This window comes from Gallus gallus, chromosome 25 (genome assembly GCF_016699485.2).
Source record: "Gallus gallus isolate bGalGal1 chromosome 25, bGalGal1.mat.broiler.GRCg7b, whole genome shotgun sequence".
In the NCBI taxonomy this organism is placed as follows: Eukaryota; Metazoa; Chordata; class Aves; order Galliformes; family Phasianidae; genus Gallus; species Gallus gallus.
Genome location: NC_052556.1, coordinates 2,314,936 through 2,334,693, shown reverse-complemented (window position 1 = coordinate 2,334,693; position 19,758 = coordinate 2,314,936). Strand labels below are relative to the sequence as shown.

Below are 19,758 nucleotides of genomic sequence, written 5' to 3'. Positions count from 1 at the left end.
ACAATTTTGTCACTGTGATAACACTCAAACACTGCAACAACTCCCCAGGGCCATGGTGGTAAATCTAACACTCGAGAGTTCAAGGTTTGGATGCACAAAGTGTGGGATACTCTGCTATGGGACGTGCTTTTATCGCAATAGATTGGACCAGTTGACCTCTGAGGTCCCCTCCAACCTAAGCTGTGATTTCTCTAATCAATATAGTTAATGTAATCTCTATTAAACCTCACAGTGTTGACTCCTGGCGTCTCAGGACAACCATCCTTTGGGCTGTGCCAAAGCATCTCCATGAACGTGATGATCTGCAGAGCTGGGAAATGGCAAAAATCTGCTCCTAGCCCCAAAGCTGCTGAGATTTTGCTGCTCAGGGAGAAAAGTGGGGCCGGGCAGGTTCACCCCATTGGGATAACAATGCTGTGCTTTGCATGCAGGCGCTGCAATCAGCACTGTGCCTTCACGCTGTCACACACAACTGGGACAGAAAGTCAATTGTTAAGTCACTTTATTGGCAGGAGTTCATATTTACAATAGAATAATAGGAAGTAGGAAAGAACCTAGTCATTACAAAGCTCCTCAGTGTTTGCACAGCTTTTATGGCCTGGGATGGCATCCATCTGCTGAAAAGATCTGTGTATAAAATCACAGCTGTACTAAAAACAGAGATGACTGCTTCGTGCAGAGGATGTAACTTCCAATGCGGTGACGGTATTCTTTTCTTCGTCTAAGCCATCTTGTCTGCAAAGAGGGGAAGAGGTTAGGAAGTGATTCCCATGTCCTCCCATTGTGTGTTGGATGGACTTGAGGCCGTGTGGGAATTCAGAGCGCACCTGGGTGCCAACAGGGTTTGGGCACCGGGAGCGTGGAGTTCCCCATGCTGGAGGCTGCAAGCAGAGAGTTGGATGGATGGGTAAACACCCTAAAAGTCCCTTTGGCTTAATTTTTCCGCAGCTCCTGCGGTGATTCATGCTTCTTTGGCTGTCGTTAGCACAGAGCTGGATGCCCAGAGGTCTGATGGTTGTGGAAAGGTGCTTCGGAGCGCTGATGCTTTGGGGGAGAGTTGCATTTTGCTGGCTTGAAGGGGTGCTTGGAGTGAGTGCTTGAATGCTGCGTGGCTTCATACCTTTGGTGCATCATAGCAGGAGGTGCAGGAGGCTGAGGAGGAGGAGCAGAGGCAGATGGCACTGCAGGGGTAATGCCACTGAGTCCAGAAACTCCTGGGAAGTCAATGAAAAGAAATGGGTCAAAACCAGCGTGGTTTGGAGCACTAAAAGTGGTGGCAGAATTCATGCCCTGCCCATCTCCTCTACCTTCATGCTGCCCCCTTGCTTAGGGCTTGGGGAAAATAAGTGTGCCCAGGAGTATCTCTGTTGGGAGTGTCCCTATGGGGAGCATCCCGGTTGACAGTCCCCATTGGGAGCATCCCAGTTGGGATAATTTCCATTGGGAGCATCCCAGTTGGGACAATCCCCATTGGGAGCATCCCAGTTGGGATAATTTCCATTGGGAGCATCCCAGTTGGGACAATCCCCATTGGGAGCATCCCAGTTGGGATAATTTCCATTGGGAGCATCCCAGTTGGGACAATCCCCATTGGGAGTATCCCAGTTGGGACCATCCCCATTGGGAGCATCCCAGTTGGGACCATCCCCATTGGGAGCATCCCAGTTAGGATAATTTCCATTGGGAGCATCCTGGTTGGGACCATCCCCGTTGGGAGCATCCTTTCGGGGACTCTCCCTGTCAGGAGCTTAGCAAAGCAAAAGCCTTCAGTTTGCTTAGAATGAGGGGGAGTAACACAGTCTTCTCCAAATCCCTTCCCCAAAGCAAGATGGTGCTCAAGGGGGTGTTCAGGAGGAAGAGCCCTCACTGTGACAGCACATCACAGCCGTGGCGTGGATGCCCTTTGCCCAAACACATTTGTGTTGCCCAATAATTTCAGGTCAACGTTTCGAATCCATTTATCACTGCAGTGGAAGAACCTGTCGTATTTCTTACTTTTTTTTTCTGAAATAGGAAGAGAAAGTCCGACTCACCTCACCTTCATAATACGTGTACATCGTGTACATGGTGGGTATTAGTGTGGTGTTGTCAATATAGTACTCTTCAGTCGCATATAAGTAATCACCTGGAATGAAAGCACGGTCCCATGAGCCCGTTGTGCATCAACATCCACTGTAACCCTATTGGCTTGGCGGGGTGGTATCTCAGATGTCAATGAGAACTGCTGGGGACGGAGCAGCTCCAGCAAAACAGCTCTGGGTCGTCCTTTGAATCCCCTTTCCTACCACAGCCCCCACCCCACCTCGCTTTTCTTCGTGCTGTCGTTTGCACTCAATTAGCCCCAAACAAGGATTGCCTACTGTAGTGGGATGCGTAGTCGTACAAAAACTTTTTCATTTCCTCTTCTCTTCTCTCAGTATTTCCTAAAAGACCAAGAAAAGAAACGGTTTGCCCTCCCCGGCGCGAGCGGAGCTTTGCACGGAGCTCCATGGGATGTGGTTTTGAGGGAAGAGTTTCGCTGATTTATTGGTGCTTTGTGCAAAAGCTGCTCCCCCCCCCCCCCCCCCCCCCCCCGTGGGAGTAACGGATTCCCAATCTGGCCCGTAATTAAATCAAAGACATGGAACAAAAGATATCGTGTTACGGGCTGGACCTGAGCTGGCTGCGGCGTTGCGTTTTGCTGTATTTTAGGCATGGATTTGCAGGATGGGAGCGGAGCGATGGGGCTGCGGAACGCATCCCCACTGCCCACATCCATCCTGGGTCCCCTCGGGGAGCTGTGAGCGCTCGGCTGGCATTTCCTCCATGCCAAGCCACTATAAATAGATGCACACACCGCACAGCTCGATCCAAACCACAGCAAGTCTGGCTCGTTTCCCTTCTCTACACTGGGCTTTTGCATAGAGAGAACCAATTGGGAACGAGCAATTTGACTCTATTATGTGAAGGTTGCATCGGGGCTGGTGGCACCCATGGGTGCTCTCTCTGCCCCCCAGCCTGGACCCAATGGCTCTCAGCATCACACCCCACAATTAAGGAGTGTGAGGACTCTGGAGCCCTCATTTCTCTGCCTCTAAAGCCGCCCACATCCTACCAATCTCCAGTTATTGGAGCTCCGTGTCACCTCACAGCCACCCAGCCCACATCCTACCCACATGGCTACGGGAGAAGCTCTGCTCCTTTTGGCTCCAGCTGGATAAACTCCCAGCACTCCCTCCCCACGCGTTCTGAGAAAGCTATTTGCTGTATTTACGCTGGAGCCACGCTAACAATAATACGGGAAATAAAACGGGAGTTGCAGCAAGGGGCTTTCATCCAAAAATACCACTTAACCCTTCAAAGGACGCTCAGCTCCATTGCTTTGCTGCCTGGGAAGCAGGAGCAGCTCCGGGCTCTGTCGGTGCCCAGCCTGGCTCCAGCTCTGCCTTCCCAAAGCACAGTTGGAGCAGTCCTGCTTTTTCCCTCGCCCCGTTCGTATCCCACTTACAGCTCCCAGCTGCATGCAGAGAATTAATCTGAGTGCAATACAGAAAGCGCCGCAGTTTGTCAAACTTGGAGCACACGCTTTGCTGGGACACGGAGCTCCCAGCTGTGCTCAGGTTGGTTTTGCTCCCCACTTGCTGAGAAAACACCCCAAAACCCTTCAGCCCCACACAGCATCTTAGCAGAGCTGCAAAGCGGCAAATAGGAGGAAGGGGGGAAAAAAAAAGTGCCTTTTTTACCCAATGCAAAGTGAAGGAAGAAGAGTGACGCCCATACAAAGCTCATCGTCCTATATGTCCCGGCGTAGCCTTCGGGCGCTGCTCCGCACTGCTCAGTTCCTTAAAGGCGTCCCAGAGCGGCAGCTCGGAGGCAGGAAATGACACTGAGGGGGGTTGGACGAGCAGCCCCCGCACTGGGATATAGGCTGTGGGACACCGGGACCCCCACACCACGCAGGGTCAGGTTGGGCTATGGGCTGCGCTGCTGAGAGCTGATGCTTTTGGGGCCGGAGCTTCCAGATTTGGTTCCCCCTCCCTTCAAATCTTTGGGGATTTTTTTTTTTTTTTTCCCAGCTGTCATTTCCCTTTCTGCCTCAGTTTCCCTATCAGAAAGAAGAAACGTGAGCAGCTGCAGGGTGACGTTATCTGAGCCCACAGCACCAAAGGAACACCCTATTTCGGGATAGGACTTTGCGCATCTACGCGTGTGGATGCTCAGATAAGTACTGGCATTGGCTCCTTTTTTCCCCTCTGGTCTCTCAAAAACAAAATCAGGAAAAACAACAACAACAACAACATGTTTTTTTGGAGAGAAGCATGGGGGGAAGCAAAATGCTGCTGCTCTGCTTTCTGGGGTGGAGGCTTCGGAGCCTTCTCCGAAAAGACAATGGAGCGCAGAATGGACTCAGGTGGAGGGGAGAGGAGGTGAGTGCGGGGGGTTGGAGGTGATGGAGTGCACACGGGGGGCTCCTGGAGCAATCCCTGTGCGTTACACAGTGGGGAGAAGGGGGTTTGGTGGGAAAAAGACGCAGTTCCCATCGCAGCTCGTGCCCTCGTTGGGATGGGCACCGCGATGGGTGCTGCGCTGCGGTGGCTCTCAGTGCTGCACCAGGCTTGGGGGTGCAATGGGAAGGCATCCCAGCATCCCCAAATCCCCCATACATCCCCAAACACCCCCCCTCAGCACCCCCAAAACCACCTCCAAGTACCCTCAAACCCCTCCCACCAAGCATCCCTGCATCCCCTAAGCATCCCCAAACCCCCCACACAGCCCCAACCCCTCCCATCATCCCCACCCCCTCTCACCAAACACCCCAAACATCCCCACATCCCAACCCCCCCACATCCAAGGCTCCCAACCCCCTCTCCAAACATCCCCAGCCCCCTCACTAAGCATCCCAACCCCCCCCTAAACATCCCAGCTCCCTTCCCCCCTCCCAAGCTCCCCAAACCTCCACCCTCAACAGCATCACAACCCAAACTTCAGCCGTGGCCAAAATCCATTATCAGTTTCCAGCAGGGAGGAATCCCAGCGGGACGGGGCTGGGAGCTGTGTCAGCAGCGTGGGAGCCAGAAAAGAGTTAAAACTTTATGTTTTTGGAGCTGGTGGGAGGCACATCCGTGAGGATTCTGGTGGCTTTCATCAGAAGGACTGATGGAGTGGGAAGGAGTGCTCCTGGCAAAGCCTCAAGGCTGGATTCAGAGGGATTTTTGCTGGCTTGGGGTTGGGGTTGTTGCAATCTGAGGGTGTCACAATCACAGCTGAGCATGCAGCACAATGCTGATGGGGGAAATCGATGAAATTGGGATTTCTTTGGGGCAATAGAGAAGTGCAGCAGGGCGAGCAGACTCTTGGTACCACGTTTGTTTTGGGGCTGAGTGCATTGCTTTCCCTGCTCACGTGCAGATGTAAAAGGAGCTCTGTGCCAAGGGGTTGCACTCAAGGGTTGCACTCAGGGGTTGCACCCAGGGGTTGCACTCAAGGGTTGCACTCAGGGGTTGCATCCAGGGGTTGCACTCAGGGGTTGCGCTGAAGGGTTGCACTCAGGGGTTGCACCAAGGGTTTGCACTCAGGGGTTGCACTCAGGGGTTGCACTCAGGAGTTGCACCCAAGGGTTGCACTCAGGGCTTGCACTCAGGGCTTGCACTCAAGGGTTGCACTCAAGGGTTGCACTCAGGGGTTGCATTCAAGGGTTGCACTCAGGGCTTGCACTCAAGGGTTGCACTCAAGGGTTGCACTCAGGGGTTGCACCCCGGGGTTGCTCTCAGCTGCTCTAGGTGCTGCTGCCAGTGCCCCCTATGAGAGCAAAGCCCACAGAGCTCAGGATCTCCTGCCTCCCACCCAACACCACTGAACCATTTTTGCTTACAACACTCATGCAGGTTTTCTGGCTGGAGGAATACAGCACTCCCTCCATGCTTTGGGTTTCAGCTTCTTCCCTTGAGGTTCATTCTTACCCAATTGTAACAGAGAACAACAGCATCATCCAAAAGGCAGCCAAGAAATGTGGCCAAACCCAACGCTTTCCCCATCCCCATTTTATGTAAGCTGTGCACTTTTAGGTCTCTTTGTGTATTAAAGCTCCTATGCTAAAATCAATGTGCAAAAGGCTGAGGGGTGGAGAGGCACCCAATGATGGGGGCAGTGCTTTGTAAGGGACCCCCCAGGACCATCTGTTTGGGTCGTGGTTGGGGCTCTTTGCTGCAGATGGAGCAGGAAGGCGTGCACGATCCCATCCTCTGCCTGAAGCATTGCATCATTTCCCACCTTCCATAGGAGGAAGCAAACCTCGAAGGGAGATTAAAATCACCAAGTGGGCAAACGAGGCCGTCCTGCTCACAATGATATTATCAGGATTCCTGCGGAAGCAGCCGCTGTGGGGTGAGGTGGATGGATGGAGCTGCTCCTATGGGACACCGCGGGGAGGAAACCTGGGGCCATTCCTCCAGCAGTGATGGGATGGGGATGGGAATGGGGATGGGGATGGGGATGGGGTGGGGATGGGGATGGGATGGGGATGGGATGGGGATGGGGTGGGGATGGGGTGGGGATGGGGATGGGATGGGGATGGAGTGGGGATGGGATGGGGATGGGGTGGGGATGGGGTGGGGATAGGGATAGGGATAGGGATAGGGATAGGGATAGGGATAGGGATAGGGATAGGGATAGGGAAAGGGATAGGGATAGGGATAGGGATAGGGATAGGGATAGGGATAGGGATAGGGATAGGGATAGGGATAGGGATAGGGATAGGGATAGGGATAGGGATAGGGATGGGGATAGGGATGGGGATGGGAACGGGGACATGCTGTAACTGGGACCGGTGGGCACAGAGCTGAGCACTCTTCCCACTGCATCTCTCAGAGATTTCTGCTCTTTCCTGCAGGAATTTGTCCCCTAAGCAGAGCTTTCCTGCCCTTCTCTGATGCTTTGTAAACAGCGGTGGCTTTGGGCTGGGCTGAGCGGGGCGAGTGCGGATGCTGGGAGTGAAAAAAAAAAATGCCATTTTAAATGGTAATTCTTATTTTAAGAAGCACCAACAGCAGAGCGCTGCAGGTTCCCACTCTCCGTGCCCACATCCGCTGCACGCGGGGGTGGCTGCGCTCGCAGCACCGTCTCCACTCCACGCTGCTCTGTGACAGCTTTTAGGGTCAGATGGGCACTGAGAGCAGCTCTGCACCGTTGGGGCTCAGCCCTGAAACCGCACATTGGAGCCATATGCTTTGCAAGCGCTGCCTGTTCTCTCTTAATTAAACACAGCCCTGCTCACTCCCGGGTGGTTTCCAGGCTGGAATGCATTCGTTTCCCTTTTTCTCCCCCAGGGGCAGCTGCTCAGCGTCGCACGGAAGCACTCAGGGCTTTCCCACAGCTCCACAGTTCAGCCCCAATGCTTGGGAGCAACTTCCCATACAGGATCGCTCCGCAGGAATGGGAAAGCGGGGAGGAAAGGGGATGCACTCAGCACAGTGTGTGGGGCAAAGGAGAAGTGGGGGACCTGAGGATGGGGAGCACCATGAGCATCCCCAGTGTGTGCCAGGGGAGCTCCGTGCTGCCGCGCAGTGAGCAGGAGGTGGAGAGAAACTGAGCTCTGCTTCATTCCTGAGGTTTAAAAGGACTTTTCCCTGTTTAATGGCATTTCCTCATAGCTGTCGTACGGGGTAGCAGAAGGCATGACCTGGTGATGGTGGGGATGGGCTGGAGATTGGGCTGGGAAGCAGTGCATTGCCACCCATAGCAGAATCCCATAGAGCTCTTAAGGGGCGTGGAGGGGCGCTGGGGGGCTCTTAGGGGGCATGGAGGGGGGATGAAGGGCTCTTAGGGGGCATGGAGGGGGGATGAAGGGCTCTTAGGGGGCATGGAGGGGGGCTGGAGGGGTTCTGGGGCTGCTCGGGGTGCGCTGGGCATTGGCACTGCATGGGGAGCATAGTTCTTTTCCAGAGCACTTTCACTTTGGGCTGAGAAAAGCCATCAATGGGCTTTTCCAGAGGTCTGCATGGGGGTAATGCCGTCACTCATCACCCCCCCCCCCCCCCCCCGTCGTTCACTTCGGATGTGACAGAAGAGGAACACATTTCCTGCTGAAAGCCCTTCCCACAGAGTGAGGAACCAACAGTGTGGAGCTCAGCACCCCGGGGCTGTGGGGCTGCACACCCCCATACGGATGGGACCGTATTGCAGATACGGTGGAGATTTCCCCCAAACCCCCATTTTGTTTGCAGAGATCCCATAGAGCTGCAGACCCCCACAGTGCAGAGCTGCTGCCCATTGGGGTCCCATCGCCCTGAGCCGTTCTCTGTGGTCGCCCTTTTCTTGCTTTCTTTCTCACTGCACACGTGGGGAAGGGGCTCTCAGTGCCACCATTGCATACTCGGTCTGCAACAGAGGGGGGGGGGGGGGGAGGTGTTAAAACACACCTGGGGGCTCCTCCGGGTCTTTGCTTGGGAAGAAAGGAGTGCCCCCATATCCCACAGCAATGCCATCCCTGTGCCCACGGCTGCACCTCGGAGGGGTTTCTGGGGTGTAAGAGGAGGTGGAGGGGGGCCGGGGGAGGGGAAAAAGAGCAGAAGGGGCAAAAGGAGGAAAAGAAAAAAAGGGCAAAAAGGGTTAAAAGGGGGGGGGGGGGGGGGGGGGGAGAGAGAAAAAAAGAGAAAAATAAAGGCAAAAAGAAGGAAAAAAAGAGCCATAAATCAGTCAGCCCGGGCTGGGGGGGCAGCTCACCTCCTGGCTCCATCCTGCAGCTCTATGGGATGGCCGTGGGTGTCTGCACTGCTGGGGGGGCTGTGGGGCACCGGGACCCCCAGTGTGGGTCTTTCTGCAGAGCTGCAGCATCAGTTGGACGGCGATGGTGAGGACTGAGGGCAGCAAAACGACCGGCAGCCACTGCAGGCACTGTGCTGTTGGGGGGGGGGGACAGACATGGGGATGGGTTTTGTAGTGGTCACTTAGGGGTTATGTTCAGCATAATGGAGGGATGGGAGGAGAGGAGTGTGGTAAGAGTGCAGGATCATTCAGCCAACGGTACGGCACTGGGGGATTTCAGCACATGGGGATGTGAGGAGGTGGGGAAAGGGGGTTTCCAGAGCGCACCCAATGGGGAACAGCTGGCAGAATTGGGGTGGGATGGGCTGATAGGGGCTGGGATCTGCTGGGAGGGGGAACGATGGGCTCAGTGCCCTCCCCACGTCCTTCAATGGGTGGATTTTGCTACAGAGTGCAGAGCTGAAGCAATGGGAGGGGAGCTTTGGGGGCTCGGATCTGTTGCAGCGAAGCTGCGCCCGCGGTACCCACAGTTACATCCATGCAAGCAGGGGATGGAGCAGAGCAATGGGAGCTGACCTGTGCTGCTGGGCTGCCTGATGGTCACGGTGATGGTCCTGCCTGTGCTGCTCTGCACGGCTGTGCAGCCCACGGTGCCGTCCCACTGCTCAGCTGTGAGCCAGGTGAGGCTCCAGGCGCTGAGGACACCGCGTCCATCCATGGAGGTGGCCGTCACCGGGCTGACATTGCCGTGGTGCCAGCGGACGGTGTCCCATCCCTTGGGGGCGTCGTAGAGGTGGCAGAGCAGAGGGATGGCAGCCCGGGGTGGCTCACGGAGCTCCGCATCCAAGGGCAGCAGGATGGAGAGGGTGGGCTCTGTGGCGTCTGCAGGCAGTGGGGGCACTGATGGGGTGCTGGCAGTGCCACAGCCCTGCAGCACGGAGCTGTGTCCTCCACGTCCATGGAGTGTCCGCGTGAGGGATATGGTGTCCCACAAAGGAATCAACGTCCCCATAAAGGTCACAGTGGCCTCATGAGGGTCTCAGTGTCCCCATCAGGGTCTCAGCATCCCCATCAGGGTCTCAGTGTCCCCATCAGGGTCTCAGGGTTCCCATCAGGGTCTCAGTGTTCCCATGAGGGTCTCAGTGTCCCCATCAGGGTCTCAGCATCCCCATGAGGGTCTCAGTGTTCCCATGTGGATCTCAATGTCCCCATCAGGGTCTCAGTGTCCCCATCAGGGTCTCAGGGTCCCCTTCAGGGTCTCAGTGTTCCCATGTGGATCTCAATGTCCCCATCAGGGTCTCAGTGTCACCATCAGGGTCTCAGCATCCCCATCAGGGTCTCAGTGTCCCCATCAGGGTCTCAGGGTCCCCTTCAGGGTCTCAGTGTTCCCATGTGGATCTCAGTGTCCCCATGAGGGTCTCAGGGTCCCCATGACCTCACCCTCACCCCTCGCCCCCTTTGTCCCCGCGATGTCCCAATGCTCACCTGTGACCACCAACCTGGTCCCGTCCCCAAACTCAAAGGGCTCAGAGGTGGAAGCGCAGTAATAAAAGCCGGAGTCCTCCCGTTGCGCAGAGTTGATGTAAAAGGAAAACAATCCCTTTGCTCTCCTCATCTGGGAGTATTTTCCCTCTGAACGTGAGGAATCCGGGCTCGGGTAGATGAACTGCAATCTGCTGCCCGGCTGCTCCCGGTACCAACTCACAGCCCGGTGCCGATCCACATTCCAGCCACTATCAGTGCTGCAGTTCAGCTCTGCTGTGCGCCCGGGGCGGACCCAGAGCTGCGCCGGGCTCTGTCGGATCCTCAGCTGTGCCCGAGCAGCTCCTGTGGGGTGAGGAGATCTGAGTGTGGGGCAGCCCCAAATCGGGGCCGTTTGGGGTTTTAGTGGGATCTGGCAGCTCGGAGCCCTTTGATGGGCGCTGGCTGCTGCCCCAGAACGCGGCGCTGCCTCATCTCCAGCCCAGATCCTATGAGAAAAGGGAACTTTTTGGCTCAGAGAGAGCCGTGGGTGAGGGTTGTCATCCCCATGCTGGGGGGCACAGAAGGTGGGACGCGGGGAGGGAAGGCAGCGGCGCGCAATGGGGTTTGGGTGGGATCATCCCAACAGGTTTTGCCCAGAGATCATCCTGAGAACTGAAGGGTAAAAGCAAACATTGTAAAGAAACCAAATCCTACAGCAAATTGAAGCCATGTGAGCCCACCTCCCTCTGCTCGGACCACTCAGCCAATGCCGAGAGCTACAGGGCACGGAAAGTGGGGCTGGGGCAGCACATACCGGGCAGCAGCAGCAGCAGAACGACAGCAGCCGGGCTGCAGGGCATGCTCGGATGGCGCTGAGCGCAGCTGAACGGCTCCAGACTGCTCTCAGCTCTTGCAGAACGCTCTGAGTGGGGGATTTGGGGTGGGACGGGGCCCCGGGGCCGAGGAGGAGCCTTCCTGTGCCGCATCCTGCAGCCGAGGTTATGGCTGAGGTGACAGTGACGGTGGGACGATGCGCCCGGGGGGCATCTGGGGGCACAAAGTGGGGAGGGGGGAACTTCAGGAAGGGGACAGAGGTTGGGAAATGAAAGCAGCGATGCAGCCCCGACTCCATCACCCCCACCCCACGTGCTCAGTGGGGCCGCGCGTTCCGCTCTCATTTGCAAAGTGGAACTGAACCGCAGCTCTGCAGTGCATGAGCGATTTTGTTACCCTGCATTCTGTCTGTGTCGTCGTCATCGTCCGTCCGTCCTTCCCCCCCCCCCCAAAAACCCCTTCCTTCAGGGCTTCAACCCTGCACTGCTCCCCCCAGCGCAGCCCCACGGCTGATTGAGGATGCGGGGCTGGGATTGGGCTCCACGCACCCCGGCTGAGCGCAGCGCACGGATGGGGACGCACAGAGCACAGCTCCAACGCTGCCCACGGGCTGTGCAGGACGTCAGGGGATGGGGGATGCAGAGGGACCGGGGGGGCCATGGGCTGCTGGGGGCCACGGCTGGGGTGAGGGCAGCTCATGCGGGCTCCGTGTGGTTCCTGCAGCCGGAGCAGCGCTGCGGTCACGCTCGCCTCGCTCGTTTTCTCACTCCCCCCCCCGTTGTTTTGTCACCTCGCTGTTGTTTGTTCGCACACAGCCCCTGTCGTTGCCACCACCCCCCCACACCCCCCCCCCACACTTTCTTGCTGCCCTCAAACCTTCGGGTTCAGAGCGTTTTGCCGTCTCTGCTCGACCACAACAGCGGAGCGGGGCGGGCGGCGCTGGGGGGAGCAAAACTGCCTTCGGTCCTTTGTCCTTTGAAGGGCACTTTGGTGACAGCCCGAGGCGAGGATGGCGATGGGGGGGGGATGTCCGTCCCCAGGAAGTCTTTGGCACCGCAGCGCGCTGTGGTTTGCAGTGTTGGTGCTGGAACTGCCTTCTCCCCTCAGCCCGAGCACCTGGGGGGGCGGGGGGGGGGGGGGGAAGAGGGTCCTGGAGGGGCCACCTCCAGCCCTGAGCATTGCAAAGTGGTTAAAAACCCAAATTTCTGTGTTTTCACCCCCAAATGTGAGTCCCACGCAGCACCTGGACTGGGAGCTGGGGTGCGATCCTGCAGAGCCAGAGCGGGATGTGATCCTCGTGGGGACGCCGTGGTCTTCATAAGGACACACTGCGACACCCCTGGGGACACCACTTCCATGTGGGATCGCCATCAGCCTCCTGCAGAGACCACAGCAGTCATGGGAGCACCACAGACCTCATGGGGACATTGAGACACTCGTGGGGACACTGAGACCCTCATGGGCACGTTGAGAGCCTCATGGGAACACTGAGACCCTCATGGGGATATTGAGACTCTCATGGGGACACTGCGACTCTCATGGGGACCCTGAGACCCTCATAGGTGCATTGAGACCCACCTGGGAACACTGAGACCCTCATGGGCACATTGAGACCCTCATGGGCACACTGAGACCCTTATGGGGACACTGAGGCTCTCATGGGGACCCTGAGACCCTATGGGCACACTGAGACCCACATGGGAACACTAAGACCATCACAGGGATGCTGAGACCCTGATGGGGACACAGAGACCCTCATGAGGCCACCGTGACCCTTATGGGGACGTTGATTCCTTTGTGGGACACCATATCCCTCATGCGGACACTCCATCCCTTATGGGGACATCAAAGCCATGAGGGGACACCACGATCCTCCTAGAGACCCCACGACCCTCCTGGGGACACCGTGCCCCTTATAGGGAAATAGTGACTCTATGGGGACGCGGTGTCCACGTGGCCAGGAGGCGTTGCTGCCAGGGCCAATGCTTTGAGCAGCGCCCTGCAGAGGGGCTGTGCCGCACCGATGGCACCGGGGGGTTCCTCCTGCATGACGGTGCTGATGGCTGTGGGGCTGCTGCCACTGTGCATGGGTACGTGTTGGGGTTGGGGGGGCTTAATGCTAACGGGGTGCAGGGGGTTGGGGCTGGCAGTGACCCCGGCTCAGTCCCCACAGAGCTGCTGAAGCTGTGGCAGCCGGATCCCGTCCTCTTCGTGGAACCTGGGGCTGCAGTGAACATCACATGCATGGCAGATGAGAGGATGGATGGCGCAGGCAAAGTGCTGTGGTTCCGACACAGCCCTGGAGGGTCGCCCCAACTGCTTCTGAACTGCATAGATAGAACGAAGAATGGATTCTCCTGTGACTATCAGAAGCGTTACGCTGTGCTGCACATCCAGGCTGCTCACCCAAAGGACACCGCTCTGTACCTCTGTGCGAACACCATCGTCTCCAAGCTGAAGTTTGGCAATGGCACCGTGCTGCTGGTGGGAGGTAGGAAGGAGTGGGGGGACCCCGAGACTCCATTGGGTGAGAACCCCATAATGCCCACTGAATGGGACCCCCTCAGTCTGCCCCACCTCACACAGCCCCCCGCTTCCTCCCCACCGGAGGCCATCCCCATCCCCTCCCATGGGTTGGGACCCCCACATCCCTCCATTGGTTGGACTCTCCATGTTTCCCTCCCTGGATGGGACATCCCCCATGTGACCCCACGGGATGAGACCCCCATGGACCCCTACTTAATATGTCCCCAAAGATCTCCCATTTCATGTTGTTCACCTTCCACGTCCTCCCCACTGAAATGGAGCCTCGTGCCTCTCCCAGTGCTTCTGACCCCCACGTCCCTCCCCAAAACAGACCCCCCCACACCCCCTGGCACTATGAGGGGTCCCAATTGAGCTCCCTTTCTGCAGATAGCTGGAGGACCCACAGCTGGGTGCAGGTTCTGGCCACCCACAGGTCCCCCCAGTCCCCCCTCAGCCCAGTGTGTGCTGTGGGTGCCTCTGGTGGCCCCGTCCTCATCTCCTGGCTGGGGGGGGACCATCCCCAGGAGGTTCTGGGGCTGGGAAACAGCACAGAGCTGCTGCTCAGCCCTGGGGTGTCGGGGGGGCTCTGTGAGGTTCGCTTCAATGCTTCTGGGCCCCACATCCAGAGGAGCACGGAGCTGCATGAGGCTGTGGGTAAGTGCAGGGCTGGGAGGATGGGGGGAAAGGAGAGTGGGGTAACCCCCCTTTGTGGCTCCCTTCCAGCTGGGATGCATGGGGGGAAACTGGGGCAGAGCAGACGGTGCAATGCTGGGGTAGGGATCAGAGGAGAGTGATGTGGGGGTCAATGGGGTCATTGTGGCTGTGGTGGGGGCATGAGGAGAGGCAATGGGGTCATTGTGGTGTTGAGAGAGGCTTTTGGGGGTCCATGGGAGGATCCTGGGGGGCAATGGGGTCTGTGTGGAGGTGATGGGACACAGACTGGTCCCCAGGTGGCTGCCCGCTGCCCAGTGCTGTGGGAATGGCCGTGGCTGGGACAGTGCTGCTGCTGCTCAGCCTCTGCCTCAGCGCCCGCTGCCCCCCCATCACCCCAGCCCAGTGCTGGGGCCACGCTCCTGTCCCATCATCAGACCATCAGCCAACGGTCCCGGAGCCTCCAGGACCACAGGTGGGGGTCCTGGTGGGGGCAGTGGGGTGGGCAGTGGTAGACAATGAGAGGATGTGGGGGACAGTGGGGGGCAATGGGGGACAATGAGGGGTAATGGGTGGCAATGAGGGGCAATGGGTGACAATGGGGGGATGTGAGAGACAATGGGGTGTCAATGAGGGGCAATGGGTGGCAATGGGGGGGATGTGGGAGACAATGGGGTTGCAATGGGGTGTCAATGAGGGGCAATGGGGGGCAATGAGAGGATGTGGGGGATAGTGGGGGGCAATGGGGGACAATGAGGGGTAATGGGTGGCAATGAGGGGCAATGGGTGGCAATGGGGGGATGTGGGAGACAATGGGGTTGCAATGGGGTGTCAGTGAGGGGCAATGGGGGGCAATGGGGGACAATGAGAGGATGTGGGGGACAATGGGGGGCAATGGGGGACAATGAGGGGTAATGGGTGTCAATAGGGGCAATGGGTGGCAATGGGGGGATGTGGGAGACAATGGGGTGTCAATGAGGAGCAATGGGTGGCAATGGGGGGATGTGGGAGACAATGGGTTTGCAATGGGGTGTCAGTGAGGGGCAATGGGTGGCAATGAGGGGCAATGGGGGGGATGTGGGGGACAATGGGGGGCAATGGGGTGTTGGTGGGCGGATGGTGGGAGCTGTTGGGGTCAATGGGGGACGGAGGCGGCAGTGGAGGGACAGGGGGTCCTTGTGGGGGGACACCCCGCCCCCAAGGGGGGCTCACAGGGGGGCGGGGGGCGACAGAGGACATCATGGGGCCGGAGCCGCCATGAGGCCGTTGGTCCCACAGGGAGAGCTGCTGTACGCACACCTCACCCTATCCGGGCCCACGCCGCCATGACACCACGAGGCCCCACAGCCAACGCCACCTCCGTGCCGGGCCTTCCCCGACCGCTTTGCCCAAAGATAAAGAAATAAAAGCTACGAAAACAGCCCGGGCCGCAGCGCGCTGCGCTCCTTCTGTCCCCGCACCGCCCCCAAAATGTCCCCACCCCACCGACCCCACGCGTTGCGAGACCTCCCAGCTCCAAGGGGGCGCTGTCCGCCCTTCGCTCTCTCCCGGCCTACAACTCCCGGCGTGCCCCGCGGCCGCTCCGCCCTCCCCCGCCCCCCCCCCCGCCGCCATGGGGGCCGCCGTCTTCTTCGGGTGCGCCGGGATCGCCTTCGGCCCCGCGCTCGCCCTCGTGCTGCTGACGGTGGCGGCCGAACCGCTGCGGGTCATTATCCTGGTGGCGGGGTGAGAGAGGGCCTGGGGGGGGTGGGGGGGAGGGCTCCGAGGGGGTACTGAGGGCCTTTAGGGCCCATAGGGAGGCGCTTGGGGGGCTGCTGGGGACCCACGGGGGTCGTCTGGGGACCGTGGGGGGGACCAGGAGCGGTTAAGGGGTGTGGGGGTGGGTTTAAGGCCCGTCGGGGGGGGGTTGGGGGGCTGAGTGGGCCTTTAGGGCCCATTGAGGTGGGCGTGGGGGGGCCGCTGGGGTCGTGAGGGGGCCCGGGGGTGCTGTTCGGTGGGCCTGGAGGGGGCCTTTGGGGGCTGTGGGGTGTTGGTGGCTCTGGGGGTCTTTGGGGGGTGGGTGGGGACTCACCAGGGATGCAGGGCCTCCCCTCCCTGCAGTACAGGAGCCTGGCCTGGCTCCAGCCTGCCCTGTTGTGCCTGGCCTGGTGCTGTTATTGGGGCAGGTCTGGCTGCACAGCCCCTTGAGCCCCCCACCCCTTGTGCCCCCCCAGGGGAGGCGTTGTCTGTCGTGGTGCTCAGTTGGTCCCCAGGTCATGGCTCCTGCCAGGGCTTTGCTGCTGCTGTGGGTTAATGCAGGGGTTCTGTTTGGGAAGGAGACAGGGGTGGCTCTGAGCCGACCCTTTCTCACTGCTCCCATCTTTCCAAGGACAGGCCCTTGGTTGAGCCTTCCCGAGGCACAGAACCGAGCCCCTTTCCCTGCTTCCTAAGGCAGCAGCTGTCTGCAGAAAAGGTTGACGTGGCCCTGAGGGAGAAAGGAAGATTTCTGCCTCCAAATCTGTTTGATTTTCAGCTTCCTCGGGCAGGTTGTCACGTCTCACATGACAGTGATCAAACAACAGACCCTGCCACCAAAAACTTCCCATGCTGCATGTGTGACCTGGAGCCAAGACAAACCACAGCAGCAGCTGATGGCTCAGCACCTCCAGATCCTGAGCGGAGGTGCTGCCGGGGTTCCCTGTCTCACTGTGCTGTTCTCTCTCTGCAGAGCGTTTTTCTGGCTGGTTTCACTGCTCCTGGCCTCCCTCATCTGGTTCATTTCGGTCCATCTCAGCGACCAGGGCAATGCCAGACTTCAGTACGGCCTCCTCGTCTTTGGGGCTGCCGTCTCCGTCCTACTGCAGGAGGCTTTCAGATTTGCCTACTTCAAGCTGCTCAAGTAAGGGCCCATCCGTGGGCAGGGCTCCCCACTCCCTCACTTTGGGTCCTCTCAAGCCGTGTACTGAGTGACTTTCTGGTAGCTGTGGTCACTGCTGACCTCTGATTTTTATCCACAAAGATTCTTCCTCTTTAGATCCTGCACTGGAGCTGTTCTCCTTCACCCCAGACTTGCTTATAACCACCCCTTCTCATCCTGTTTGACAAAGCTCCCTTTGCAGGGCAGATCCCCAAGCAGGCTCTGTTCCTCCCCACCTCCTCATGCTTTCCCTTCTGCCCAAGCAGGAAAGCAGATGAAGGCCTGGCGACGATCAGCGAGGACGGCCGGTCGCCCATCTCTCTCAAGCAAATGGCGTACGGTGAGCACAGAACCGAGCAGGCATCAGGTGGGCACAGCACACAGCACAGTCACAGCTGATGTCCTTGTCCCCTCTGCAGTGTCAGGTCTGTCCTTTGGCATCATCAGCGGCGTGTTCTCAGTCATTAATATCCTGGCAGACTCCATCGGGCCGGGCATCGTCGGGATCCATGGGGACTCACCGTACTACTTCATCACCTCAGGTGAGGCTGGGGGCTGGCTTGGTCCTGCCCCACCGCAGCGGGGAGGCATGGGGGGCTCTGAGGGGTTCTGTATCACCCTCTTCCCGCAGCATTCCTCACCATGGCCGTGGTTTTGCTGCACACCTTCTGGGGAGTGATCTTCTTCGACGCCTGCGAGAAACGCCGCTACTGGTGCTTGGGGCTGGTTGTCATCAGTCACCTCGTTACGTCGGGGCTGGTGAGTTTGGTGCACCAGAGTGGGCTACCTCTGCACCAAAAGCTGTCCCCCAGGTAAAGCTGCTGTCATCAGATGCCCATCTGGGGACAGGGAGGGGATTGTAGGGACCACCACTGGGGTCTCAGGTTTGCTCTCTGCCTCTGAGGCGTGTGGCAAGTCCTGTCCCTCTTGTGCACGTTGTGACCAGAGCAGCCTGTTCTGCTGTGCTTTGGGGCCGTGGGATTTAAGCAGGGTTAGTGGAGGGCTGCGGGTCAGCTGGAGGATTATTTGCTAAGCCCCTGGTGGGAAACTTGCAGGCAGGAGTTTTAGCCAGGCTTACCGGAGCACCGCCGTGCTTGGAGGCAGCTACGTGAGAGGAGGGCTCCCCTTTCCACACACCCTGCAGCCATTTCACAAGGGCCTTGGAGGTGCCTGGTGTGGCTGGCAAGTGGTGATGTTCCTAACTGTTCTCTATCTCTACAGACATTCCTGAACCCCTGGTACGTGGCCAGCCTGGTCCCCATTTACATCATCACCTTCTGTATGGGCATCTGGGCCTTCTTCACAGCTGGGGGCTCCTTCCACAACATCCTCAAGTGCCTCTCCTGTAAGAAGTGGGCTGGGCAGGGAGGGGCATCTGACCTGGGGGTGTCTCTGTGGCCAAATGGGGTTGTTTGTGGTCTGATTTTTTGTGTGGAGCCAGGAATTAGACTCAGTGATCCTTATGGGTCCTTTCCAGCTCAGGATCTCATATGGTTCTGTGCCCTGTGGGCATTTTGGTGGGTCAGCCCCAGCTGCCAGGATGTAGGGAGTTCTGTGATCTTTGGGTGTCTGCAGCATCAGCTGAGGGCACGTGGGAGGATGGGTGTCACCCACACCTGCCTGCCTGTCCCCAAGCAGCAGCTGCATCTCCTGGCTTTTGGGGGACTTATATCAAGCCACAAGCAAGCCCCCCACCCCAAAACAGCCCTTCTCCCTCTGTTGCTAAACACTCACCCTCTTCTTCCTTTCTTTCTGGGACTCTCTCCCCAGGCAAGCAGGAGGATGACAGCAGGGTGATGATGTACTCAGCACTGCAGGTGCCTTTTGAGGACTGAGCAGCGACGGCAGCCCTGCCCGCCTGCACCGCCTCGATACCCAAGTGCCCTGTTTTTGGCAGCCGGGAGGTCTCAGTACTGCCTTCACTTATGCTGAGGCTGCAGGGCTCCAAGCGGTGCCAGGGCAGCCTGGGGAAGGTTTGCTCTTCTGGAGCTCCCGGATGGCTCTGCTGGGTTCGGCTGAGCTCCAATGCAGCCCCACTGAACAACCCTCTCGCCCACCCTGTCCTGGAGCTGCGGCACAAACTCTGCTCCAAGCCCCATCCTTTCCCTGCTGCCCACTCCGGGTACCTTTTGGGGCAGTTTCTGCCTGGTGCCACGCTGTAGCCTCGTGGGCACCTCTGGCCATAGCGCTCCTGTTAGCTTCCTTAGTGACTTTCCATTAGACTTTTCTTACAGGGTATCTCTGCAGGGCGAGCGCTGGGAGAAGATCCAGGTGCTCCTGGGGCTGCTGCGGTGCCCCCCAGGCATGGGAGAGGACCCCCCCCCTCCCTCATCTTCCCCAGTGAGGGGCACTGGGACCACCCTCCTCCCCAGTGTTCAATCCCACGCTCCCATTATCCTTTTGTTTCTGGGATGACCTCTGTTGTTTTGGAGGCACGGAGCCCCCCCGTCCCCTCCCCCATAACCAGCAAGGGGTGGGGGCTGCTCTGCCCTCCCCAGCTTGCTGCTCTCCCATTCTGTTGTATTGTTTTTTCCAAGTGTTTGGGAGCTGCTGTGTGATTGGGAGGGGTGGGGGGCTGGGGGGGGGGAACGAGTCTTAAATTATTTTTTTGATTCAGAGTAAAACCCTTTTAATAGTGATGAGTA

At 58.3% G+C, this 19,758-nt stretch overlaps 3 protein-coding genes and 1 long non-coding RNA gene across 8 annotated transcripts; 3 read left to right on the top strand and 1 right to left on the bottom strand.

The window, feature by feature from the left end:
* Positions 1–485: 485 nt before the first annotated feature.
* LOC101751615 lies at positions 486–11,135 on the bottom strand. Its single transcript, XM_025143525.3, has 10 exons — positions 11,021–11,135; positions 10,228–10,569; positions 9,319–9,624; positions 8,701–8,876; positions 4,958–8,355; positions 3,723–4,084; positions 2,361–2,423; positions 2,034–2,125; positions 828–1,214; positions 486–735 (listed from the first exon to the last, which is right to left on the bottom strand). The coding sequence occupies exons 1-5, from the start codon at positions 11,064–11,066 to the stop codon at positions 8,305–8,307; spliced, it is 921 nt and encodes a 306-aa protein (XP_024999293.3). The 5' UTR covers positions 11,067–11,135; the 3' UTR covers positions 486–735; positions 828–1,214; positions 2,034–2,125; positions 2,361–2,423; positions 3,723–4,084; positions 4,958–8,304.
* LOC107055146 lies at positions 3,929–7,252 on the top strand. The gene is made up of 3 exons (XR_001470133.4): positions 3,929–4,406; positions 6,259–6,363; positions 6,869–7,252. It is a non-coding gene; the product is annotated as an uncharacterized LOC107055146 (long non-coding RNA).
* Positions 11,136–13,046: 1,911 nt separating the features above from the next.
* On the top strand, positions 13,047–15,637 carry LOC121107589. Of its 4 annotated transcripts, none has more exons than XM_040652635.2 (5): positions 13,047–13,130; positions 13,214–13,531; positions 13,954–14,220; positions 14,517–14,692; positions 15,496–15,637. In XM_040652635.2, the coding sequence occupies exons 1-5, from the start codon at positions 13,064–13,066 to the stop codon at positions 15,544–15,546; spliced, it is 879 nt and encodes a 292-aa protein (XP_040508569.1). In that variant the 5' UTR covers positions 13,047–13,063; the 3' UTR covers positions 15,547–15,637. The 4 variants fall into 4 exon arrangements, with proteins under 4 accessions (XP_040508569.1, XP_040508571.1, XP_040508568.1 ...); XM_040652637.2 differs by having other exon boundaries at positions 13,205–13,531; positions 14,619–14,692; XM_040652634.2 differs by having other exon boundaries at positions 13,205–13,531.
* A 186-nt stretch (positions 15,638–15,823) lies between these two features.
* Positions 15,824–19,758, top strand: APH1A (aph-1 homolog A, gamma-secretase subunit). Of its 2 annotated transcripts, none has more exons than XR_005841836.2 (7): positions 15,824–15,942; positions 16,925–17,095; positions 17,380–17,453; positions 17,533–17,655; positions 17,745–17,925; positions 18,335–18,458; positions 18,884–18,977. XR_005841836.2 is itself a non-coding variant. In XM_428797.8 (7 exons), exons 1-7 carry the CDS (start codon positions 15,830–15,832, stop codon positions 18,946–18,948), a joined length of 798 nt encoding a protein of 265 aa, XP_428797.3. In that variant the 5' UTR covers positions 15,824–15,829; the 3' UTR covers positions 18,949–19,758. The 2 variants fall into 2 exon arrangements, 1 of the variants encoding a protein (XP_428797.3); XM_428797.8 differs by having other exon boundaries at positions 17,745–17,872; positions 18,884–19,758.

Excerpts from the sequence above, each read along its gene's own strand:
- APH1A (XM_428797.8), top strand. The coding sequence starts at position 15,830 with ATGGGGGCCGCCGTCTTCTTCGGGTGCGCCGGGATCGCCTTCGGCCCC. Across the intron at positions 17,096-17,379 it reads GCCTACTTCAAGCTGCTCAA|GAAAGCAGATGAAGGCCTGG; the intron begins GTAAGGGCCCAT and ends CTGCCCAAGCAG. Across the intron at positions 17,454-17,532 it reads TCTCAAGCAAATGGCGTACG|TGTCAGGTCTGTCCTTTGGC; the intron begins GTGAGCACAGAA and ends TCCCCTCTGCAG.
- LOC121107589 (XM_040652634.2), top strand. The coding sequence starts at position 13,064 with ATGGCACCGGGGGGTTCCTCCTGCATGACGGTGCTGATGGCTGTGGGG. Across the intron at positions 13,131-13,204 it reads GCTGCTGCCACTGTGCATGG|TCCCCACAGAGCTGCTGAAG; the intron begins GTACGTGTTGGG and ends ACCCCGGCTCAG. Across the intron at positions 14,693-15,495 it reads CGGAGCCTCCAGGACCACAG|GGAGAGCTGCTGTACGCACA; the intron begins GTGGGGGTCCTG and ends TTGGTCCCACAG.
- LOC101751615 (XM_025143525.3), bottom strand. The coding sequence starts at position 11,066 with ATGCCCTGCAGCCCGGCTGCTGTCGTTCTGCTGCTGCTGCTGCCCG. Across the intron at positions 8,877-9,318 it reads CAGGCAGCCCAGCAGCACAG|CACAGTGCCTGCAGTGGCTG; the intron begins GTCAGCTCCCAT and ends CCCCCCCAACAG. Across the intron at positions 8,356-8,700 it reads CTGCAGGATGGAGCCAGGAG|ACCGAGTATGCAATGGTGGC; the intron begins GTGAGCTGCCCC and ends CCTCTGTTGCAG.